The sequence below is a fragment of the Microtus pennsylvanicus genome, chromosome 9, assembly GCF_037038515.1.
Source record: "Microtus pennsylvanicus isolate mMicPen1 chromosome 9, mMicPen1.hap1, whole genome shotgun sequence".
In the NCBI taxonomy this organism is placed as follows: Eukaryota; Metazoa; Chordata; class Mammalia; order Rodentia; family Cricetidae; genus Microtus; species Microtus pennsylvanicus.
In genome coordinates this window covers 43,428,363-43,448,243 of record NC_134587.1, presented here as the reverse complement: position 1 = coordinate 43,448,243, position 19,881 = coordinate 43,428,363, and the positions used below count along the sequence as shown (strand labels likewise).

Genomic DNA, 19,881 nt, shown 5'->3' with positions numbered 1-19,881 from the left:
CACAAACCCCACATTTTGGAAAATGCACACATCCCCCCATCTGTCTGGAGCAAGTTCAGTTTGGACCACCCAAGAGCCAACACTGGCCAACGGCACCCGTTTCCACTTGACTGGGAATGAATACTCACTGAGGATACAGGAGGCTATGAGAGGGAAGGCAGTCGTGCTTGGGCTTCAAGGCTCAGCCACTTCTTCCGTCCCAGGGAACTTCAGAGCCAGGCAGTTGCCCGTGGGAAACATCAGCCATATCTGCCTAGGGGAGGCGCCTGAGGTTCTCACAGGGCCGCCAGCCTTAGGCAGTTCCAGGGCTGCTGACCCACCCTTGCGGGGGCGGGGTGGGGGTTTCAGAGCTCCAATCCTCCGCTGTTGTAGAAGGAACTGGGAGAATCCCAGGACCCCTGGGACGAGGAGAGAGAGGGTTTTAATTAGAGCAGAGAGGATGGGACTAAGGCGGATAGGGATGACATGTTAATAAGGTTTAATGAAGCTGTCTGCTGATGGGGACAGCTGTCACCCAGAGCTGTATTCCAGCCAAGCCACTCAGTGACAGAGGAAACTCCGGGAAAGAGTGCTTTGAAGGCGGCTGGAGAGGGTGGGGTGGCCAGCCTGAATCTGGGCTTCTCCTCTCTGCAGTGGAACACCCGTGGGATGAGGGATCCAGGTTAGGGAGCCATGCTTAAGTTCACAGTTCCCTGCCGTTCAAAACTAAGACACGCCTCTTGCAGACCTGGAGGCCTTGGGTGAGCCATTTTAAGAATCAGACGTAGGAACAAGGAAGGCAGCACTCGAAGACTGATAGGGCTTAGTTATTAGTTGTCTATTAGTTATTAGTAGGACTTTATTAGTTTTCTACCTTCCTAACCCCCTGTTTCCCGTCTGTCTAATGGGAATGAAAGCCTCCCTTTCAGGGGTGAGGGGCTGTGTGGGGCAAGACTGAGGGCTGACACCCAAGGGAGGCAATTTTAATCCCGTTTAAGTTTGCTGCTGGAGTGGATCACATATAGAACCCCCCCTTTTTTAAAGATTTTATTTTTATTCATGTGTTATGCATGTCTGTGTGTGCGTGTATGCTACATGTACGCACCTAGGAGGTCAGAGGAGGATGGCGCATCCTCCTAGGGTTTCAGGCAGTTGTGAGCTGCCTGATGTGGATGCTGGGAACTGAACTCCCATCCTCTGCAAGAGCAGCAAGCACTCTAAACACTGAGCCATACCTCCAGCCCCTTTACAGACGTCGTGAAGGTTCAGTTTGCCCATCTGTAAGATGGGAAGAGCAACCCCTCATAAGGCATTCTCTGAGTTCAGGGGGAAGCATAGTATCGCAGAAGGAAGTCACAAGCACCATGCGTGCCTTGCACACAGGAGCTCATACATGTTTATTCTTTTCCTTGTTTCTCTTCACAAAAGACAGCACATGACTTCTTTGCTTGGGGAGGTTGTCCCCAACATCCGTGAGGCCCGACAACCTGCCATGCTGCCTGCCCCAGGACCTATTCACAGCCCAGCCTGACTGCGGGCCCAGAGACCTCTTTTGCGAGTGGTCCTCTCTTGTCCTTTTCTAATATGAGAGGCAGACTGTTTGGGGACCCATGTGAGCCATCAAAGCTGAGACTTGTGACTGAGTGGCATCAACTCCACAGATGTCAGAGTGAGGTTGCCATGGAAGAGCAGGTGACCGACAGGCCTCAAATCTCCTTGCAGCCGAGTGACAGCTGGTCTTAGACACCTGTCACCACCTGTTCATCCTAGGCTAGGATTCAGGGTCAGGAGCTCCCCTGAGCGCACACGTGCCACACTCGGCTGGTGCCACACAGCCCAGGGAGGGACCCAGGGTCCCCTCTGTCAGCTGCTTCTCTCCTCAACCCCTCGGGAGCCTCAGAGCAGCTCTGCTTCCAGGAAGCTCCCGTATTGCCCTGGACTCCCCTGCCCTCCCTGGATGCCTGCTGGATTCTCCATATAATGCCAGTTGAAACACGTGTCTCTCTTTTCCTGAGCACTTTATCAAGCTCAGTAAGACTTAGCCATCCTGTGTCCAGCTGGCCCAAGTGCTGTTTTCTGAAGTGGCCTTTCCGCATTTCTCCCAAGTAGTCCACGTATTGGACAATAGCCTTAGCCTGGGCTTCTCCCAGTATCAGGTGCTGTCTGGTAATGTCTGGGAGGGAGAGGCAGCAGCATCTCTGTGAGCTGAAGACCAGCCTGGTCTACAGAGTGAGTTCCAGGACAGCCAGGGCTACACAGAGAAACCCTGTCTCAAAACAAACAAACACACTGGGCAGTAGTAGCACATGCCTTTAATTCCAGCACTTGGGAGGCAAAGACAGGTAGATCCCTGTGAGTTCAAGGCCAGTCCTGGTCTACAAGAGCTAGTTCCAGGACAGCTAGGACTGTTACACAGAGAAACGCTGTCTCAAAAACAAAACAAAACAAAACAAAAAAACAAAAAAAGAAAAGAAAATCCACATACACAACACACACAGAGATACACACTGACACAGGTAAGAAAGGAAGAAAGAAAGGAAGGAAGGAAGGAAGGAAGGAAGGAAGGAAGGAAGGAAGGAAGGAAGAAGGGAGGAAGAAGGAAGGAAGAAAGGAAGGAAGGAAGAAGGAAGGAAGGAAGGAAGAAGGAAGGAAGAAAGGAAGGAAGGAAGAAAGGAAGGAAGGAAGAAAGGAAGGAAGGAAAGAAGAAGGAAGAGAAAGAAAGGAAAGAAGGAAGGAAGGAAGAAGGAAGAGAAATAAAGAAAGAAGGAAGGAAAAGGAAGGAAGGAAGAAAGGAAGGAAGGAAGGAAGAAAGGAAGGAAGGAAGGAAAGAAGAAGGAAGAGAAAGAAAGGAAAGAAGGAAGGAAGGAAGAAGGAAGAGAAATAAAGAAAGAAGGAAGGAAAAGGAAGGAAGGAAGGAAGGAAGGAAGGAAGGAAGGAAGAAAGAACGAACGAACTTACTGCCTTCCTGTGATAGCCGCCCTGGGTGGGGGAGGGGTTTCTGGTGCTGTCCTGAGGGGAACTATTAGCATCATTTACAGATGTTTCAAGGTGTGGACTCTCACACACTTTCCCAGTGTTATTTGCTGTTTTTCCTGTTGCTGTAATCAAATGCTCTAAAAAATAAAAGCAAAAAACCACTTAGAAGAGGAAGGTTTATCCTGGCTCCTGGCTTGAGGGAAGGCATGGTGACAGGCGCGTGAGGAGACTGGTCACATGGCGTCTGTAGTCAGAAGTCCAACCAGCTTCCTCCTTTTCATTCAGTTTGGGACTGCAGCCTAGAGGATGGTGCCACTCATGGCTAGAAGCATGCTTCCTAGGGAACCATAAATCCAGTCAGGTTGACAGTGAGGATGAGCCACTGTGGGCATCCACGACATAACGGTGGGATTATAGGCTAGACAGATGCTTGGCTCTAATAGCTAATACCACCTTTCCCATGGTTGTGCCAGTTCACCATCCCACAGATCAGGAGTGTTCTGATTGCTTCAGACCTTGACAATGCCATTGAACTTGTATTTTGTGCATTGCTGAGGTTGAATACCTTGATGTGTGGGCTTTGGCTACTCAGACATCTTCTTAATGAGGTGTCTATTCAAGTCTTTTGCTCATTTTTCTATAGACATGTTTTCCTTTGTATTGATTTGTGGCTGCTCTTTATATAGGACGGATACAAGTTTTGTCAGACCATGCGTCACAAATGACTTGTCTCATTTTGTAGCCTTGGAGGTTTTGAGATGATGTGTCTGAGCTTTCCTTGTCGCACAGCTGATGTTTTTGTCTGTCATTGGATTTGTCCTTTCTCTACGTCAGTTCGCTTCTTAAGAGCAAGGCTGTGTGACTGCTTTCACCTCAGAACTCACAGCACAGGGTTTGGTGCCAAAAAGGAACAAGCTAAAGATCTGTGGAATAAATACTAGCAAGCTCAGCCCCAAAGGTGATTTCTGGTGGCCGGTGTCTCCCCTCTCTTTCCTGAACCCTAGGCAACAGGTCTGCAGCGCACGGAGACTGAGGCACCTGCCCTTTGCTGAAGATGGCACTCAGCTCCTGAGTCTGTCCTTCGTTCCTCTTCCAGCTGGAAGCTGGCCCACCTGCACCTGCCCTGAGGGAGGCAGGGCCTTGCTGAGCCGCCATGTTTTAATTAACTTCCCAGCAGTCATTGGCGACACCAGTTTTCATAAACAAACAAGGGGCCAGAGCTTCATCTGTAGCCCAGAGTGAGCTATGTGGATGGAATTTCAAACCAAACCATACAGCAGAGTACCTGCCTAGAACCCAGAGCCCCCAGCCCTTGAGGGAGATTGGGGGCTGAGATTTGACCTGTGAAGGAAGAGGGAGAGGAATGGCCAGCGGTTTAGGGGAAGAACAGAGATCCCCGGGGAGGCTGCTTGTCATCCCAGACTCACTTGTGACAGTCCTAACCTCCAGGGGGTGCTGGCAGACAGCCTTGAGGTCTTGAGAGCAGGGCCCCTCACAGTGGGATTTGTGCCCTTCTAGGGAGCAGAGGAGAGTTTCAGGTCTGTATTCTCCAACCCATGGGGCTTTATGTGAGGGACAGCCATGTGTTAACCAGGGAGGCAGGCCCTCCCCAACCCTGCTGGGCTGCTGTCTCAATCTGGGCTTCCCCGGGGCAGCTGGAAAGAAGTGATGATATTTACACCACCCAGTGTGTGTTGCTGCGGAGTGGGAGGTAAAGGCAGGAGGACCAGAAATCAGGAGCGTCCTTGGCTTGGTGAGCTTGAGGCCAACCCCTGAGAAAGGGCTGTTTGACTCCCCAAAGGGGTAGAGACCCACAGGTTGAGAACCGCTGCTCTAGACGGTTGTGGGCAATGAGTGAGAGCAGGCACAGGAAGAATGGCAGGAGCATGTCCATGTGTGAAGAGGAAGGCATGGGAGATGCTGTGTGTGCCCCGCAGGGCAGGGCCTCCAGTCTCAGAGGACTTCTGTTCTAGACAAGCGTGGCGATTAAGAAGAAGACAGTCCTAGGTGTAGGAAACAACAGAGAATGGTCCATTGTCAAGACAGGACTGCTCACCTAGAGAAAGACAGAAACACTGAGTCCCTGCAGGCGCCCATAGTCCATCTATCCCCACGCATCAGAAGATTAGAGTCAAAATTAGTATTGTATTTCAAGATAGGGTTTCTCTGTGTGACAGTCCTTGCTGTCCTGGAACTTTCTCTGTAGGCCAGGCTGGCCCCGAACTCACAGAGATCCGCCTGCCTCTGCCTCCTGAGTGCTAGGATTAAAGGTGTGCGCCACCACCACCCAGCAAGTCAAATATTATTAGCAGCCAAGTTTACTTAAAAATCTACAGACGTGACAAAGTTCACATGCCTGAAAAGCTTTAAAATAATCAGGGTGTTGAAATCTGAGCTAATCCAGGCATGGTCTTGGTTGAGAAGACAAATATGGGTCAAGAGCATTCCGCAGATGCAAGTGCTTGCTGCCTGTCCTGACGATCCGAGTTCCATTCTCAGAACTCACGTGACAGGAGAGAAGTGAGTCCCACAGGCTGTCTTCTGTGCTGCCTAGTTTTATGTCACTTGACACATTTGAGAGGAGGGAACCTCAGCTGAGAAAACACCTCCGTAAGACGAGGCTGTAGACAAGCCGGAGGGTGTATTTTCTTGGATAGTGATTGGTGGGGAAAGGCCCAGCTCGTTGTGGGCGGAGTCACCCCTGGGCTGCTGGTTCTGTGAGAAATCAGGCTGAGCAAGTTGTGGGGACCAAGCCAGTAAGCAACACTCATCCACGGCCTCTGCGTGAGCTCCTGCTTCCGGGTTCCTGCCCTATCTGAGTTCGTGTCCTGACTCCCTTCAGTGGTGGCCTATGATGTGAACTTGCTTTTGGTCACAGTGTTTCATAATAGAAATAGCATCCCTTAAGGAAAATGTGGTACATTTACACAATGGAGTACTACACAGCAGAAAAAAATAACGACATCTTGAATTTTGCAGGCAAATGGATGGAGCTAGAAACCATCATTTTGAGTGAGGTAACCCACACCCAGAAAGACAATTATCACGTGTACTCACTCATGAGTGGTTTTTAAACATAAAGCAAAGAAAACCAGCCTATAAATCACAATCCCAGAGAACCTAGACAACAATGAAGACACTAACAGAGACTTACATAGATCTAATCTACATGGGAAGTAGAAAAAGACAAGATCTCCTGAGTAAATTGGGAGCATGGGGATCTTGGGAGAGGGCTGAAGGGGGGAGGGGAGAGGCAGGGAGGAGAGCAGAAAAAAACGTAGAGCTCAATAAATATCAATTAAAAAAAAAAGAAATGGCATCCCTAACTAAGACACTTCTGTCTGCCATGATCACTCCCATAAATAAATGTTTAAAAAGAGAGAGAAAGAAATAGAGGAAGGTAAGTAGCAGATCTGTAGTGCCCCACCCCACCCCAAACTCAGCCACTGAGGAGGAGGAAGAGGAGCAGCCCTTGGGGTTCTATGACTGTTCTCTTTGCTCAAGGGATGCTCACCACTGTCTAGGGTGGCTCCAAATCTTGCAAGATCATAGAAGAAACTGTCTAGCTTTCCCTGTCGTGAGTTCATTGCTCACTTGTATGTGAGGGTCCTCATTCCTCATAAAGACTAAATCTGCCTGTCCTGGACAGATTCCCCATTCCTTTGGAGTTGTAGGTGATTTGTCTATAAACTGTGTGTGTGGGGTCCCTGTGGCTGATAACATCCGGGAGTCAAGGAAGAGCTTTGTGTAGACCCAGAAAGAATGTCATTAGAAGGGATGTCACCAGTCGGCCCCCACCCGCCAGGTGAGAACTCAAAGAGGAGGTGGCCCCATCCAGCCACCTGTAGGCAGTTGGGGATGTCCACCTGCGCATGACTGGAGCTGTCCCCGGCAGGTACGCAGTGTTAGGTACAGAAACTGACCCTCTGTCCAGACACCTCCTTTAGTTTTCTTGAACTCTTTTTCCAGCTCCAGGGTAGCGGGTCTGGACTCTCAGCCGCAGCTGGCTGCTCTGCTTGTCCATGGCGTGTTGGTGCTTCAGGACCTCACGTGCAGCTTGCTTGCCCCTCAGAGGCTGCTGGCGGGGAGACAGTACTTACTCCTGCTAAGTCTAAGACTCTGCCCCTTACCTCAGCCCTCTTCCCCCAACAGGCAGAGCTTGGCAAGCCCCGGGAGAGAAGCTGCAGCTTGCCTGGTATCAACTTCAATTACGGACTCTACATCCGGGGGCTAGATGGAGGGGTCCCTGAAGGTGAGTGGGTGTTCTTGGGAGCACAGGGATTCAAGGGGTGGACGAGGGACTCACACCTCCTTCCCACAAGCCAAGTCAGATAAAGCCAATTGGCCAGGACAGAGGGAAAGAGCGGATGTCCTCCCGTGGTAAGATCACAGCCAAAGAGGAGAGTTATGAGGAGCCAGGAGTGAGCAGTAGGAGACCATCATAGACACCCACGGAGTGACTGTACTCATTCTTCACCATGAAGAAAGCACTGAGCAGTCTTCGGGCCAACCCTAGAGGCCCCAGTGGAAGTCAGAGCCAGCAGGTTGGGTTTGCTGTGATCAAACACTCTGACAACAAAGCTGGATGGTGGCGCACGCCTTTAATCCCAGCACTTGGGAGGCAGAGGCAGGCAGATCTCTGTGAGTTCGAGGCCAACCTGGTCTACAGAGCGAGTTCCAGGACAGTCAAAACTACACAGAGAAACCCTGTCTTGGGAAAAAAACAAACAAAAAACAAATTCCGACAACAAACAGTTTAGGGGAGAGGGGCTTATTTGGCTCACAGTCCCAGGTTGCTGCAGGGGATCCTATCACTGCAGGGGAGTCAGTGACAGAAGCATAAAGCAGGTGGACATCTTCCATCCTCAGTCAAGAGCAGAGAGAATAAATGTACATCTGCTCACAGGCTTGCCTATGCTCAGCTTGACTTCGCCACCCTTACATAGTCCAGGACCCTCTGTCTAGGGAATGGTGCTGCCCACAGTGGACTGAGTCTTCCCACGCCAGTCAGCTTAGATAAGACAACCCCCTACAGGCTAACCAACTCATGTAGACAAACACTCCTTGAAACTAAGTTGACAAAGCTAACCATTACACGCCCACTCTGGCATCTCTGGGAGACCTGTCCCTTCAGGTGGCTTGCTGGCCAGGACCAGGCAGCACTGTCCCCGGTGATGGAGGCGATGAGAGCCCCATACCCTCTCCTCCTTTTGACACCCACCCTTCTGCTGTCTCCTTGCCTGCAGCCATCGGGCACTGGAACGTGTTTAAGCAGCAACCCACCTGCCCCCAAGAGCTGACCCGGAACTATATTGCCATGAACCGTGGGGCTGTCAAAGCTGGCCTGGTGACTGCCCGGGAAAACATGCTCTATCGGGAACTCAATGACATCCGTATCAGCGACCAGGAGGAGCGGCAACAGAAAGAGCCACCCTCTGTCCCTCCCAACGTGACCTTTGGAATCCGTTCACGGTAAGGTCAGGGAGCCCAGCTCCAACCTTCCCTGTGGCTTAGGAGGGTGACCAGACCACCAGGGGACAGGGGGCCAGAAGCAGAACACTGGAGTGGTAGAAGGCAAGCTGTAGTGGGAAGCAGGAACAGTCGCACCCTGGCTGGAGATTTTCTCATTCAAGGTTGTTGGTCAGGTGGGAGAACGTGCCTGCAATCACAATACTTTGTAGCAGCAGGATAGAAATTCACAGTCTTTTTTGTCTACGTTGACAACAAGTTTGAGGCCTGCCTGGGCTACATAAGACCCTGTCTTTAAAAATAAATCTACCAACAGTCTGGAAAGAGGGCTCAGACTGTTAAGTGCCTGCCACAGAAGCATGAGGACTTGAGTCTGGACAGTAACCAGCCAGGAACCTTGCCTCAGTTTACATACCTATACAATGGGATCATAGCAGGGCCTGCTGTATCCTTGCTAAGAGGTTTCAAGGCTTTAGCTTCATTGAAGACTTTATTATAGGAGTTGATACAGCGAGTCCTCTGGGCACGTGAGCTGTGTCGGTAGTTAAAATGTGGCAGTTCAAAATGTAACCCAAGAGCGAGGAGATTAGGGGCTGGAAAGATGGCTTAGTAGTGGTTAAGGGCACTCATTGCTTTTGCAGAAGACCTGGGTTCAGTTCCCAGTAACTACATGGGGCTTACAACCATATGTAACTCCAGTTCCAGGGGACTGGACATCCTTTCTGGTCTCTGTGGGCACTGCACACACATGGTGTACATACATGTACTGCACACACATGGTGTACATACATGCACTGCACACACATGGCGTACATACATGCACTGCACACACATGGCGTACATACATGCACTGCACACACATGGCGTACATACATGCACTTCACACACATGGCGTACATACATGCACTTCACACACATGGCGTACATGCATGCACTGCACACACATGGCATACATACATGCACTGCATACACATGGCATACATACATGCACTGCACAACATGGCGTACATACATGCACTGCACACACATGGCGTACATACATGCACTGCACACACGGCGTACATACACGCACTTCACACACATGGCATACATGCATGCACTGCACACACATGGCATACATACATGCACTGCATACACATGGCATACATACATGCACTGCATACACATGGTGTACATATATGCATGCAGGCAAACACACACATAAAATCAAAATAAGTCTTTGTGGTTCGACTTTTCTGTGGTAAACTGTATTATCAGTGTTTGGCTTGTGAGATAAAAAAATCTCCTGTCACAAACCATCAGACCAATGTAGAAAATCTAGCCTGTACCCAGATGCATGGGTTACCCTGAGAAGTGAGTTCTCCGGTCCTGTGATCACACAGACCACGTGGGTCACTGCCGTTGTCTGTGCCCTTGTCTCTACAGCAAAGGTCATTCACTTGAGACCAAGAGAACCCACATTTCCCATGGCCCCAGCCCTGCTGGCCGCTCACCGATTCTAGGGCTGGCCCCTCTCTCGTTCTATGGGCTCACGTTGGCCTCCATATTTTATTTCCTACGTCAGCCCATCTCACCCTGACTCCAGGGAGGGAACCCGATTCCTCTGCCCCTAGCAGCCGACTATGCACTCCAGTCCTGTCGTGTTTGTTAGTTGCTGACGGTTGGCAAGAATCCCGTTTTTCTCTCACGTGTTTATGGTGGTAAAATCACGCCATACCAAACCTATCATGGGCACATTCCTGTCCCTGTCGTCCACCGCCCCACCAATTGTTCATCTTCCCAAACTGAAACCACCCCCCAAAGCCCACCAGCTCCTCTGCTAGACCTCAGACGCCATCCGATGACTTTCTTAGTCTTTGGGTTGTTGGAAGAGGGGTTCTGTGTGTGCCTTACAAAAGGATGTTAGCCCCGACACTGGTGGGCAATGAAGGGCTAAAAGGGGCTGCAGATCACCCAAGATAGCCCGGCTCCAGGCCTGCAACATTGCAGCTCTGTAGTCTCTAAGGTCAGTCAGTCAGCCTTACGGAATGTTGGGTTCTGGTGCAGCTTTTCTGGGAACTCCAGTTCATGCCATCGTGCCAGGAAAAGTGTTTGCGTTCTTCAGAGTCCGGTCCAGTAGCCCCTTTTCACCGGGGCACCCGCCTTCCCCTAGAAGTGCATTCCTGTGCACACTGCCCTGAAGACCTGGGCTGGGGTAGTGCTGAGACCCGTGGGAAAGCTGGACGGGTCCCCTGGGTTCTGGAGCGCAGCAACCCAGCCTCACAAAGGTGCCCTCCTCACCTGGTCCCTGCGGACTATAGAGTCAGCATGCTAGCCCATCCTGGAGTCCTCAAGACAGTCTGGTATCAGGGGAGCAGTCTTAAATCTAGAGTCAGCCTCGGGTACCAGTTCTGTCTCTGTTCCCAAAGGAGGGAGCACCGGACAGGGAGCCTGACAGTGTGGTTCAGCTCAGCCCAGTGAACCACCTGCTGTGTGACCCTGGGAGCTCTCTTTACCTCTCTGAACTTCTTCCTACTTTCTCTTGTTTTATATATGGGCTTCTAGTATGTGGTGGCTGTGTCCTGGGTTTTGACAGTCTTTTTCACTTGGGAATTGTTTCTTTCTCCTGTGTAATAGGGAGTCATAAACTAACCTCATTTTCTCTCCCCAGTTTTCTATAAGCCTTCATTAGACATCCATTGGAGACTACTAGGGGTCCTATCTACCCACATGAGGCCAGGAGGGGTTAACTGACCCCTCCCCAAATTCATGCAAGTAAGAGCTTGGCCCAGATTCTTAAGTAGACGTCTATTTTGAAACATTTAAAATTAGAACATACATTAGCAATCATTTGACTGGGAGCTTTTATTGAAAACAGAAGAAGTAGAGAGTTCAGAGAGGTGAGGAGAGCACCCCAAGGTCGCACAGCATTGCTGCTGATGGAGCCAGGCCTATAGTCGGGTGGCAGGCTCCTCCCTAGGGTACCCCCTCTTTCTAACGTAGATAAGGCACAGACACCCAGAACCTCTGGTCCCCGGGGGCTTCGGCTTTCCATCCTTCAAGTCAGCTGGGCTCAAGAACACCATGCATTATCATCAGCCCCCAATATAAAAGTCTTAAATTGCTATAAAACGGAGTGGCCGCAATTCCAGGGCAAGGACGTGATGAAGTGCCGGCTGCATCTCCGGCGATGGCAAATGAGCTTTGCATATGCAAATTGAATGGATTTTAAAATGGTATTTAATGACAATTTCGCCGTCGACATTAACATTAATTGCAGAGAAATGAAAATGTGGTATTAGGTTGCTGTTAGCCGTGAGCACCCGGCCATAAAGCTCCATCTTCATCAGGGAGGCCTTTCCCATGTGACAGGGCCACTCCACAGACTGCAGACACAGAGCTTTTATGGATCAGAAATATCCCCCAGCCGGCCTGATCAGCATCAATTTCGCTTTATTTCTTTGTAAATGGAGGTTAAATGGCCTTGGGAAAGGCTTGGAGTCGTGTACGCTGTGTGCTGAGCCCCTCACCCTTCTGACTTAAATGCCTGGAACTGTTAAAAACCCATCGCCCCACCTCGTAATGGGGCTATTACTTTAAAGTTATGGGTTCAAGGCCCACTCCCTGGTGATCACCTTTAACAAGCCTCTGCTGTATTTATTTCTTTACTTTAAAAGCAATGTTGAAAACCAAATTGGATTACACTCGACGGCGCAAGAATTGCTGGAGTGATTTGGTCCAATAAATAAATAATGAATAAATGAGCAGCACCCACCTTCCTCTGAGGTGGAGATGGAGTCTCAGACAGACCGGATCCACACAAGCCAAGCGGGAAACAGGGTGCCAAGCCTTGGCAACCGCAAGAAATCCTGGAGAATGCAAAGGCTGAATGCCAGCCCCACCCTTCATGTTTCCCACAGGTGTACCCCTCTTTGCCAGACACCCCTCAGTTTCTTTCTATTCCTAAGTAGGAGAAGTGCCTTGCAATCACCAGTTTTGGAGTCCCCGCTCCCCAAAGCAGAGTTCTGAGCAGGCATCTGGAAGCCAGGGCCTTATGACCCCTGGGGCAGGGGACGGGGCAGAGGGGTTCCCTTATCTCATGTAATAAGGAAAGAGGGCTGAAGAGATGGCGCAGGAATTGCCAGGCAAGAGTGAAGAGCTGCATTCGGACCTAGAACCATGTAAGACAGACAAGCATTATACCTGCGGCACTCCCACACGGATGGGCGGATACTGACACGCTCCAAGGCGTGCTAGCCCCGTGTAAGTTGTGGCAAATGAGAGAATCCATCTCAAACAAGGTGGAAGGCAACGACCAACACCTCAGGGTGTCTCCTGAACGCCACATTCGTGTCATGGCACACACAGCACACATATCACACGCACAGCACGCGCAGCACACTCATACATACAACACACATTGTACACTCACATCACACACAGCACACACATACATACAGCACACAGACATCATACACACATCACACATACATTACACACAGCATGCACAGCACACTCATACATCTCACACACAAACTGCACACTCACATCACACACAGCACACAGACATCATATACACATCACACACACCATACACACACATCACGCACACCACACACATCACACACACAGCATGCACAGCACACTCGTACATCTCACACACACATTGCACACTCACATCACGCATATCACACACCACACACATCACACAGACATCACACACACCACTCACACACATCCCTCACATCAATACACCACACACACAGCACACTTATGCATCACACACATTGCACACTCACATCACACACACAGCACACAGGCATCATACGCATATCACACACACATCACACACACAGTGCACACACATGCGTCACACACACAGTTTTAGAAGATTGAATGAGTTGCTTCATTATAAAGAAAGAAGGCAGAACTGCACATGAGGACTGGACTTCCCGCACTTCTAGACAAATCAGAAGTCTGGGCAGTGGGGTCTCACTGTGCTTTGGGCAGAACCCATGCCCAAAGTATCCTGTCCTTGCTGCCCTGGCGTCTCTCAGGTCTGTCTTATGTGTCTTGTTCTGGCATCACAGCTTGGACCTGCTGGTGAAGACTGATAATTGCTTTATTATTATCACATGTGTCCCAGGCTGGCCTAGAACTTGCTAAGAAGCCCAGGCTGGCCTAGAACTTGCAAAGAAGCCAAGGCTGGCTCTGAACTTCTGATCCTCCTGCCTCCCCCACTCCCTGGTACAGACACCACAGCTGTCCCACCACATCTATTCTTGATCTCTTAGCTCACTGTGGTCCTTTCTAGTCCTTTGAAGCAACAGTGCTGTCCTGACCATTTAGACATCAAGGGGCTTTTGCCATTCTCCTCTGTAGCAGGGTCAGCCTGCACACCCCATGGCCTTGAGAGGGAGGGTCAGGCCTTATCTCAAAGAGGAACGAGGGGTGTAGGGTTTGTGTAGGGTCTGGCCCCAGCTGGGAAGGCTTCATCTCTGCGGTCAGACAGCCGGGAGACACTGGGAATTCTCTAGCTCCGCTTCACTGTCCCTTGCCAGAATCCCAGTCAGATGGGATTGTCGGGCCTCACCACTGTACAGAAGGCCATAACACAGATCTCAGAGCATGCTGCATCCCGAGGCCTGTACAGGGACATGTCTGCAGGCCAGAAATGTAGCTATTAAAGGCATGCTTAATTATTGATGCATTTTAATAAGTGCTTGCGGGGAGGGGGGACCATGCCCTCGCATATCTTAATTGTCCCTGCTGCTAATTGGTCCTGTGTTCTCAGTAATAGTGAGTCAGAGATATGGAGCCTGACAACAACCTGAGCCGGAGCTGGTGGGGTCCAGCAGCTGAGACTCCCTTACTGCTCTGCCATACTCACCAGTGGGGATCCACCCCTCAGCGAGCAAAGGGTACCCTGATCACAGGCCGGATAAACTATACACACACCTGTCTGTCACTGTCAATGTTCCAAACCCTTATCTCCATCCTCACTCAGTGACAGTATAGCTCCAATGTGTGTGTGTGTGTGTGTGTGTGTGTGTGTGTGTGTGTGTCCCTTCAGAACCTTTATATTCCTGTGTTTTCAGAGAGGAGACAGAAGGTCAGAATAGCAGACTAGCTTGCCTGGGGCTGCTCTGCAGTGGGGCTGGGAATTGGTGTAGCCTGACTGCGGTGACAGGGACAGAAGCATTAACAGACACCAGGCAGAGGTGACATGGCTGAGGATGATACTGGAATTGTCCCTGGGGTCAGGACAACAGGTTGGATTTCTTGAAAGTCCTTAGAACTCTATCTAAACATAACAGAGCTCAGTGAGGTCCCCCCTTCAACCCCTGGAGTGTGGCACATTACCTGCTAACCAGCTTGGGAGGGGAGAGGTTTATTTGGCATCCAGTTAGGCTTCCAACTCAGTCCTGGGCTAGGGGACCACACCACACGGGTCACCTCCTTCCCCTTCCTCCTCTCCTTCTGTGACTCCCACTTCCGACAGACCCTGACTCTGCATGGGCACATTTCAGGAAGCCTCTGCCTGTCTCACGCTCCCCAGTTCCGACTAGAGGCTCTTAGCTGAAGAGGCCTTCGGTAAACGTTGCCTGAGTGGATGCAGGGTCGCAAGACCACACTGAGATCTGAATATCGAGCCCGTAGCAATTCACTCCTTCCCCAGAGGTCTTGGCTCACCCCACTAGTCTGACCTGGACAGACAGATCAGGGAGCCGAAAGCTTTGGGCTGGTGGGGAAATGAGAAGCAGGGACTGCAGCCTCCGACTCCGACTTTCTGCAGGTGCTCTTCCCCTGTCCTCAGGCATCACCAGACTGAAGAATGGAAGAAGTTTCATAGGCAGTTAAATAAATGCCACCCGCCTGACAGGCCTTGTGAATCTCTCTGCCAAGCTGATTTATTTATCAAATTTACGGTGGGCCCATCAATCACACTGCCTTATTTTGCTTCTGCTGGAGCCGATACCCAAATCCAAGCCAGACACCCAAAGTCCTGGGAAGGGAGGAGATGCTTAGCTGTCATAAGCAGGACTCTGTGGCTGCTGAGGGGCCTGGCTGACCACAAGGGGGAGCCAGGAGATCTGGGAAGACCCAGCTGGGAGCTGGAAGGCGCATGCCACTGTGGGTCCTTCCCAGGATCCAGCTTGCCTCACACCACAGTAACTCCGCCTCGGCTGCAGGCAGATTTTCCCTTCCGGTTGCTCAGGCCCCAGAAGACTGAGACAACGTTGGTTTTATCACCCACTGCCACTGGGTGAACAGACACTTGGGGTTCTATCCCCATCACAGCAAAGAAAGAAAAGTGACATCAGGGCCTTAGTCTTTGGCTGGCTCACGCAACGCAGGTCCTGGCTAAGTTTCTGTTGGAGGAAAAACGTGATCCAGGTCTGTTTCAGGCTTCGAGTCAGTGACTGAAAGTGGAGAGTCCACCTGAGACTCCGAGAAGGGACAGACGGCCAGGCACTCCCGCGTCACTTCACAGACCCTGCTGATGGGCAAGCGGCTTGGTGTCCCTTGGCTGCATTATTAGAGCAAGAAATAAAAACAAAAACAAAAAACACAAGGTGACCCATTGCCGTTCAGTTCATACCTGGAGCATCATGTTAAAAAACACCAGGCAGACCTGGGGGACAGTGGCTCAATTGGTAGTTTGCTTACCTGACACGGCAAAGTCCTAGGTTTGATCACCCCAACACTGGACAAAAACAGGCATGGTGGTGATACACGGCTGTAACCCTAGCACTTGGGAAGTGGAGGCAGGAAGATGAGAAATTCAAGATCATCTTCAGTTACATAAGGAGTTCAAGGCCACCCAGAGTATACCCCACACTTTGCCCCCCCCCCAAAAAAAAGAGAGTGGGGAGAGAGCAGGAGGAGGAAGAAGATGATGACAAAGGCACTATACATTTAGAAGGTCTCCCAACGGTACAGTAACCAGAGGCAGCTGCCAGAACGGTGTGAGGGACAGGGAGTGCCAAGAATGGAGTTCTGCTGTTGATTGGGAAGAGATCCAAAGGAGACAATACATCTGGCCTCAACTCCCTGAGGCCATGACAAAGACAATGGAGGGGCTTCAGAGACCCCTGCAAGGACTGCTGAGTCTGGGGCCACACCTCTGGCTGGTATTCCTGCTGTCTTCCCTAGGTGGCCTTTGGGCACAGCGGTGAGCAGCCCCTACACACCATCTTGTTAACAAGTCAGTGAACGGGAACTAACCTCCCTATTCTGGCAGTGCGAAAGCTGACCAAGGCCACAGAGCCAGTGTGTGGTGGTGCCAGGGTTAAACCAAGCCTCCCTCCATGGTGACTGTACACACAGGGGGAGAACGTTGTCCTCATCTGAGCTGTGGTTGTAGTGACGGGGGTGGCCTGGTGCAGTTGTGCGACCCCATCAACCAAATGTGCTGGGAACAATTGGTGACAATTTTCCACACGACCCTGAGCTCATTTCCGAGGACTCAGCTTTCTCTGGAATAAAGCCACTGATTCTCTAGTGCTGTAAACTGAGGCACGGAGGTCTATTCTCTCACGAAAAGCCACAGGGGATTCCAGAGGTGGTTCTGGCTAGCATCTGGATACGTTCAGCTGCCCAGCCAGGGCCAGGAGTCTCTTGTTCTTAGAGCTGCAGTCTCTATAGAGACTAAGACTGAATGGTACAGACCGAGCAGTGGCCTGAGATAAGGTTACACTTGGGGTTCCTGCCTCTTTGGGGTACTCCCTCCTTGCCGTCCTCATGGGCTTTGTAGCTAGAGCCAAGACAGAGACATTTTTCATCCTGCGCTGTGTTCCCCTTTGGCTCTCTGGCTGCCCAGACAGAGATTTATCCCCAGCCTGCTGCTTGCGGTATGGGGAACAGGGGGCCTGTAATGGATCGTCTGCGGCTCCCATGGGGCCTGTCCAGGCCGAACCCCATCCATCAGGAGCTGCTGGGTGCCAAGGTCAGCGCTAACAAGGCTGGCTGCTTTCTCCCGGGGCTTCCCCACTGTATCCCGCGCTGCCAGCTCTGCTTCAGCTTTTCCCAGTTAGGCTTCCCCGAGAGCTGGAGGGCAGCACAAAGTGGGCTAGGGACCAACCATCTCAGCTGCTGGTCTAGCCTCCCTCTGCAGCATGCTACACTCTCCACACTATCCAGAGGCTGCTGGGGCCTGGCGGGCTTGGCTCCCCTTGGAACACAGGGGACAGAAAAGCCAGACTGCTGTGAGTTGTGTGCTTTGGATGAGAACTGGTTTCCATTTCCCAGCACACTGCTCTATGTTGCCACCGTTCCTGGAGGGGTGATCAGCTGCTTCTCCTCTTGCCCCCAGGTGCCACCAGGAGCACCCATGGTGAATTTCCCAGGCCTCTGGAGAATGTGCTTCTAGACCACCTCCCTTCCCACTTGAGCACAAGGCCTCTGTCACACAGGGGTTGGACATGTGTGCGAGAGCTGCCACTGCATCACCCTGATGACAATGCTAACAAGTCGCAAAGGACGCCCTGGTCAGTCTAGAAGCCAGGAGGATGCTGGGATGGTGCCTCCTGCTCCATCGTTAGCTTAAACCCACAAACAACAAAGTCCTACCAGGGCTTGGTCACCGCCCTTTCTCTTGTACAACAGAAAGCCAAGGCATACGGCAGGAGCATGGGTGTGGGGGCTGACCAGCCCTCCTCAGTTCCCACAGGAGACAGAGGCCAGCAGGGTTAGAGTCCTCTGTAGGGAATGACTCAGAGTGGCAACTTCACAAAATCCTAGGTCTAGGGGTGGAGCGTACCCCAGGAAACTGTAGATTCCTTGGCTTTGCCCAGGCTAGAGAGTTGGAAGGTCCTACCTGACACACAGGCACCTCTGCCTCTGTGTGTGTGTGTGCGCGCGCGCGCGCGTGCGCGCGCATGCACGCGTTTGTGTGACAGTGTGACATGGAGGCCAGGGTGTCACTCCTCAGGCACCTTGTTTTCTCAAGGCAGAGCCTCTCGCTGGCCAAGTAGGTCAAATTGACTGGCCATGGAGCCCCATAGATCTGTCTCTGTTTCCCCGGTGCTGGGATTAAGAGCGAGTTTCGCAGTTTGCTCTTCTCCTGGGGCTCTGGAGCTCAACTTCAGGTCCCAGCTCTCACCAGACAGGCACCTGATGGACTCGGCCATCCTCCAGTCCCACCTTCTCTCTGCGGGCTTCATCTTCTCTCCTGAGTGTCTCCAGTTTGGGCAGCAGAAGCGAGGTGACTCCTGACCCAGCCTGATGAAGTGGGCTGGCATGCGTTAGAGAAGTGAGGGGTCACCATCCTCTTCCTCGGTCCTATAGGAAGGCTTCTGTGGGCCCTGGGACACCCCTGCCTTCCGGAGCCATTTCTCCCATTCACATAAGTGTGATATTTCTGGTTCTGCTGGGGTGAGGGGAGATAGATTCCAGGCTGATTGTAAATGAAATAAAAAACCATTTGGTGGGTCCCTGAAAGTGGGTTGGGGGCCTTTGTAACTTACCTCTTGGACCAGATGGACACACAGACCCTACTTCATCCTGCTTAGCTACCTTTAAGGGCTCTTCATCCTCCTCCCCACTCCAGTGCCCGCTCAGTGGTGCCTGAGGTGGGGCGATGTGAACTGTCTGGGGCTTGAGCAGCGCATGGTGCCAGCACGTGGCAAGAGCCCTCCTTCCATATCACGGGGCCGGGGGCTTCCCTCATGACACAGGCAGCAGGCCAGCTTGGCTCTGACATCCTTTAAAGCCACTGGTGCCACCTGGGAGTCACCTCATGATCTCATCTGACCCTAATAACCCACCTTCAATGTCATAAACCTGTGGATTTGGGGGGATATAGTTTTCTCTTTTTTTAATTTTATGTGAATTGGTATTTTTTCTGAATGTATGCCTATGTGAAGGTGTCAGATCATGGAACTGGAGGTTCAGGCAGCTGTGAGCTGCCATGTGTGGGTGCTGGGAATTGAACCTAGGTCTTCTGAAAGGGCAGTCAGTGCTCTTAACCACTGAGCCATCTCTCCAACCCCTGGGGATCAAGTTTAAACACATTTAAACCATTCCAAACGATGGAAACCTCTCTCAGGGCTCGGAACCTCCAAAGAGCACCGAATTCTCTGCTCCCGTGTCCTGTGTCCATTGCTTGGTCTCACTGGGTTCCAGTTCTGAACTCTGATGAATGCAGCCTCTGCACATATCAGAAACACAGATGTGAATTAATCTCTAAATAGTTCTTTCAGCTTTAGGGAAGATAGTGACATGAAGTATTTATGTTGTATAAAAGGCAGAGACGTAGGTCACAGAGCCATGACGTTGCAGATGAATGGGGGAAGCTGGCCCTGGGTACAGGAATAGGGAGCCGTGGAGATGTGCCAAACTTAAGCTAATGTCTCCTCTAACAACAGCACCAGAATTTTTTTTTTAATTGGAGGCAATGGACTTACTGTATAGCCCAGGCCTTGAACTATGCTCTCCTGCCAAAGCTTTTGTCTGTGCACCTCAGACATGTACTGA

General features: G+C 51.2%; 1 protein-coding gene across 1 annotated transcript in view; it reads left to right on the top strand.

Moving 5' to 3' along the window:
* Cfap77 (cilia and flagella associated protein 77) overlaps nt 1-19,881 on the top strand; it is a 123,587-nt gene that overhangs the window by 58,300 nt on the left and 45,406 nt on the right. The window contains exons 2-3 of the mRNA XM_075984455.1: nt 7,108-7,207; nt 8,202-8,427. Of these exons, the coding sequence (XP_075840570.1) occupies nt 7,108-7,207; nt 8,202-8,427 (326 nt within the window). The remainder of the gene's footprint in view (nt 1-7,107; nt 7,208-8,201; nt 8,428-19,881) is intronic.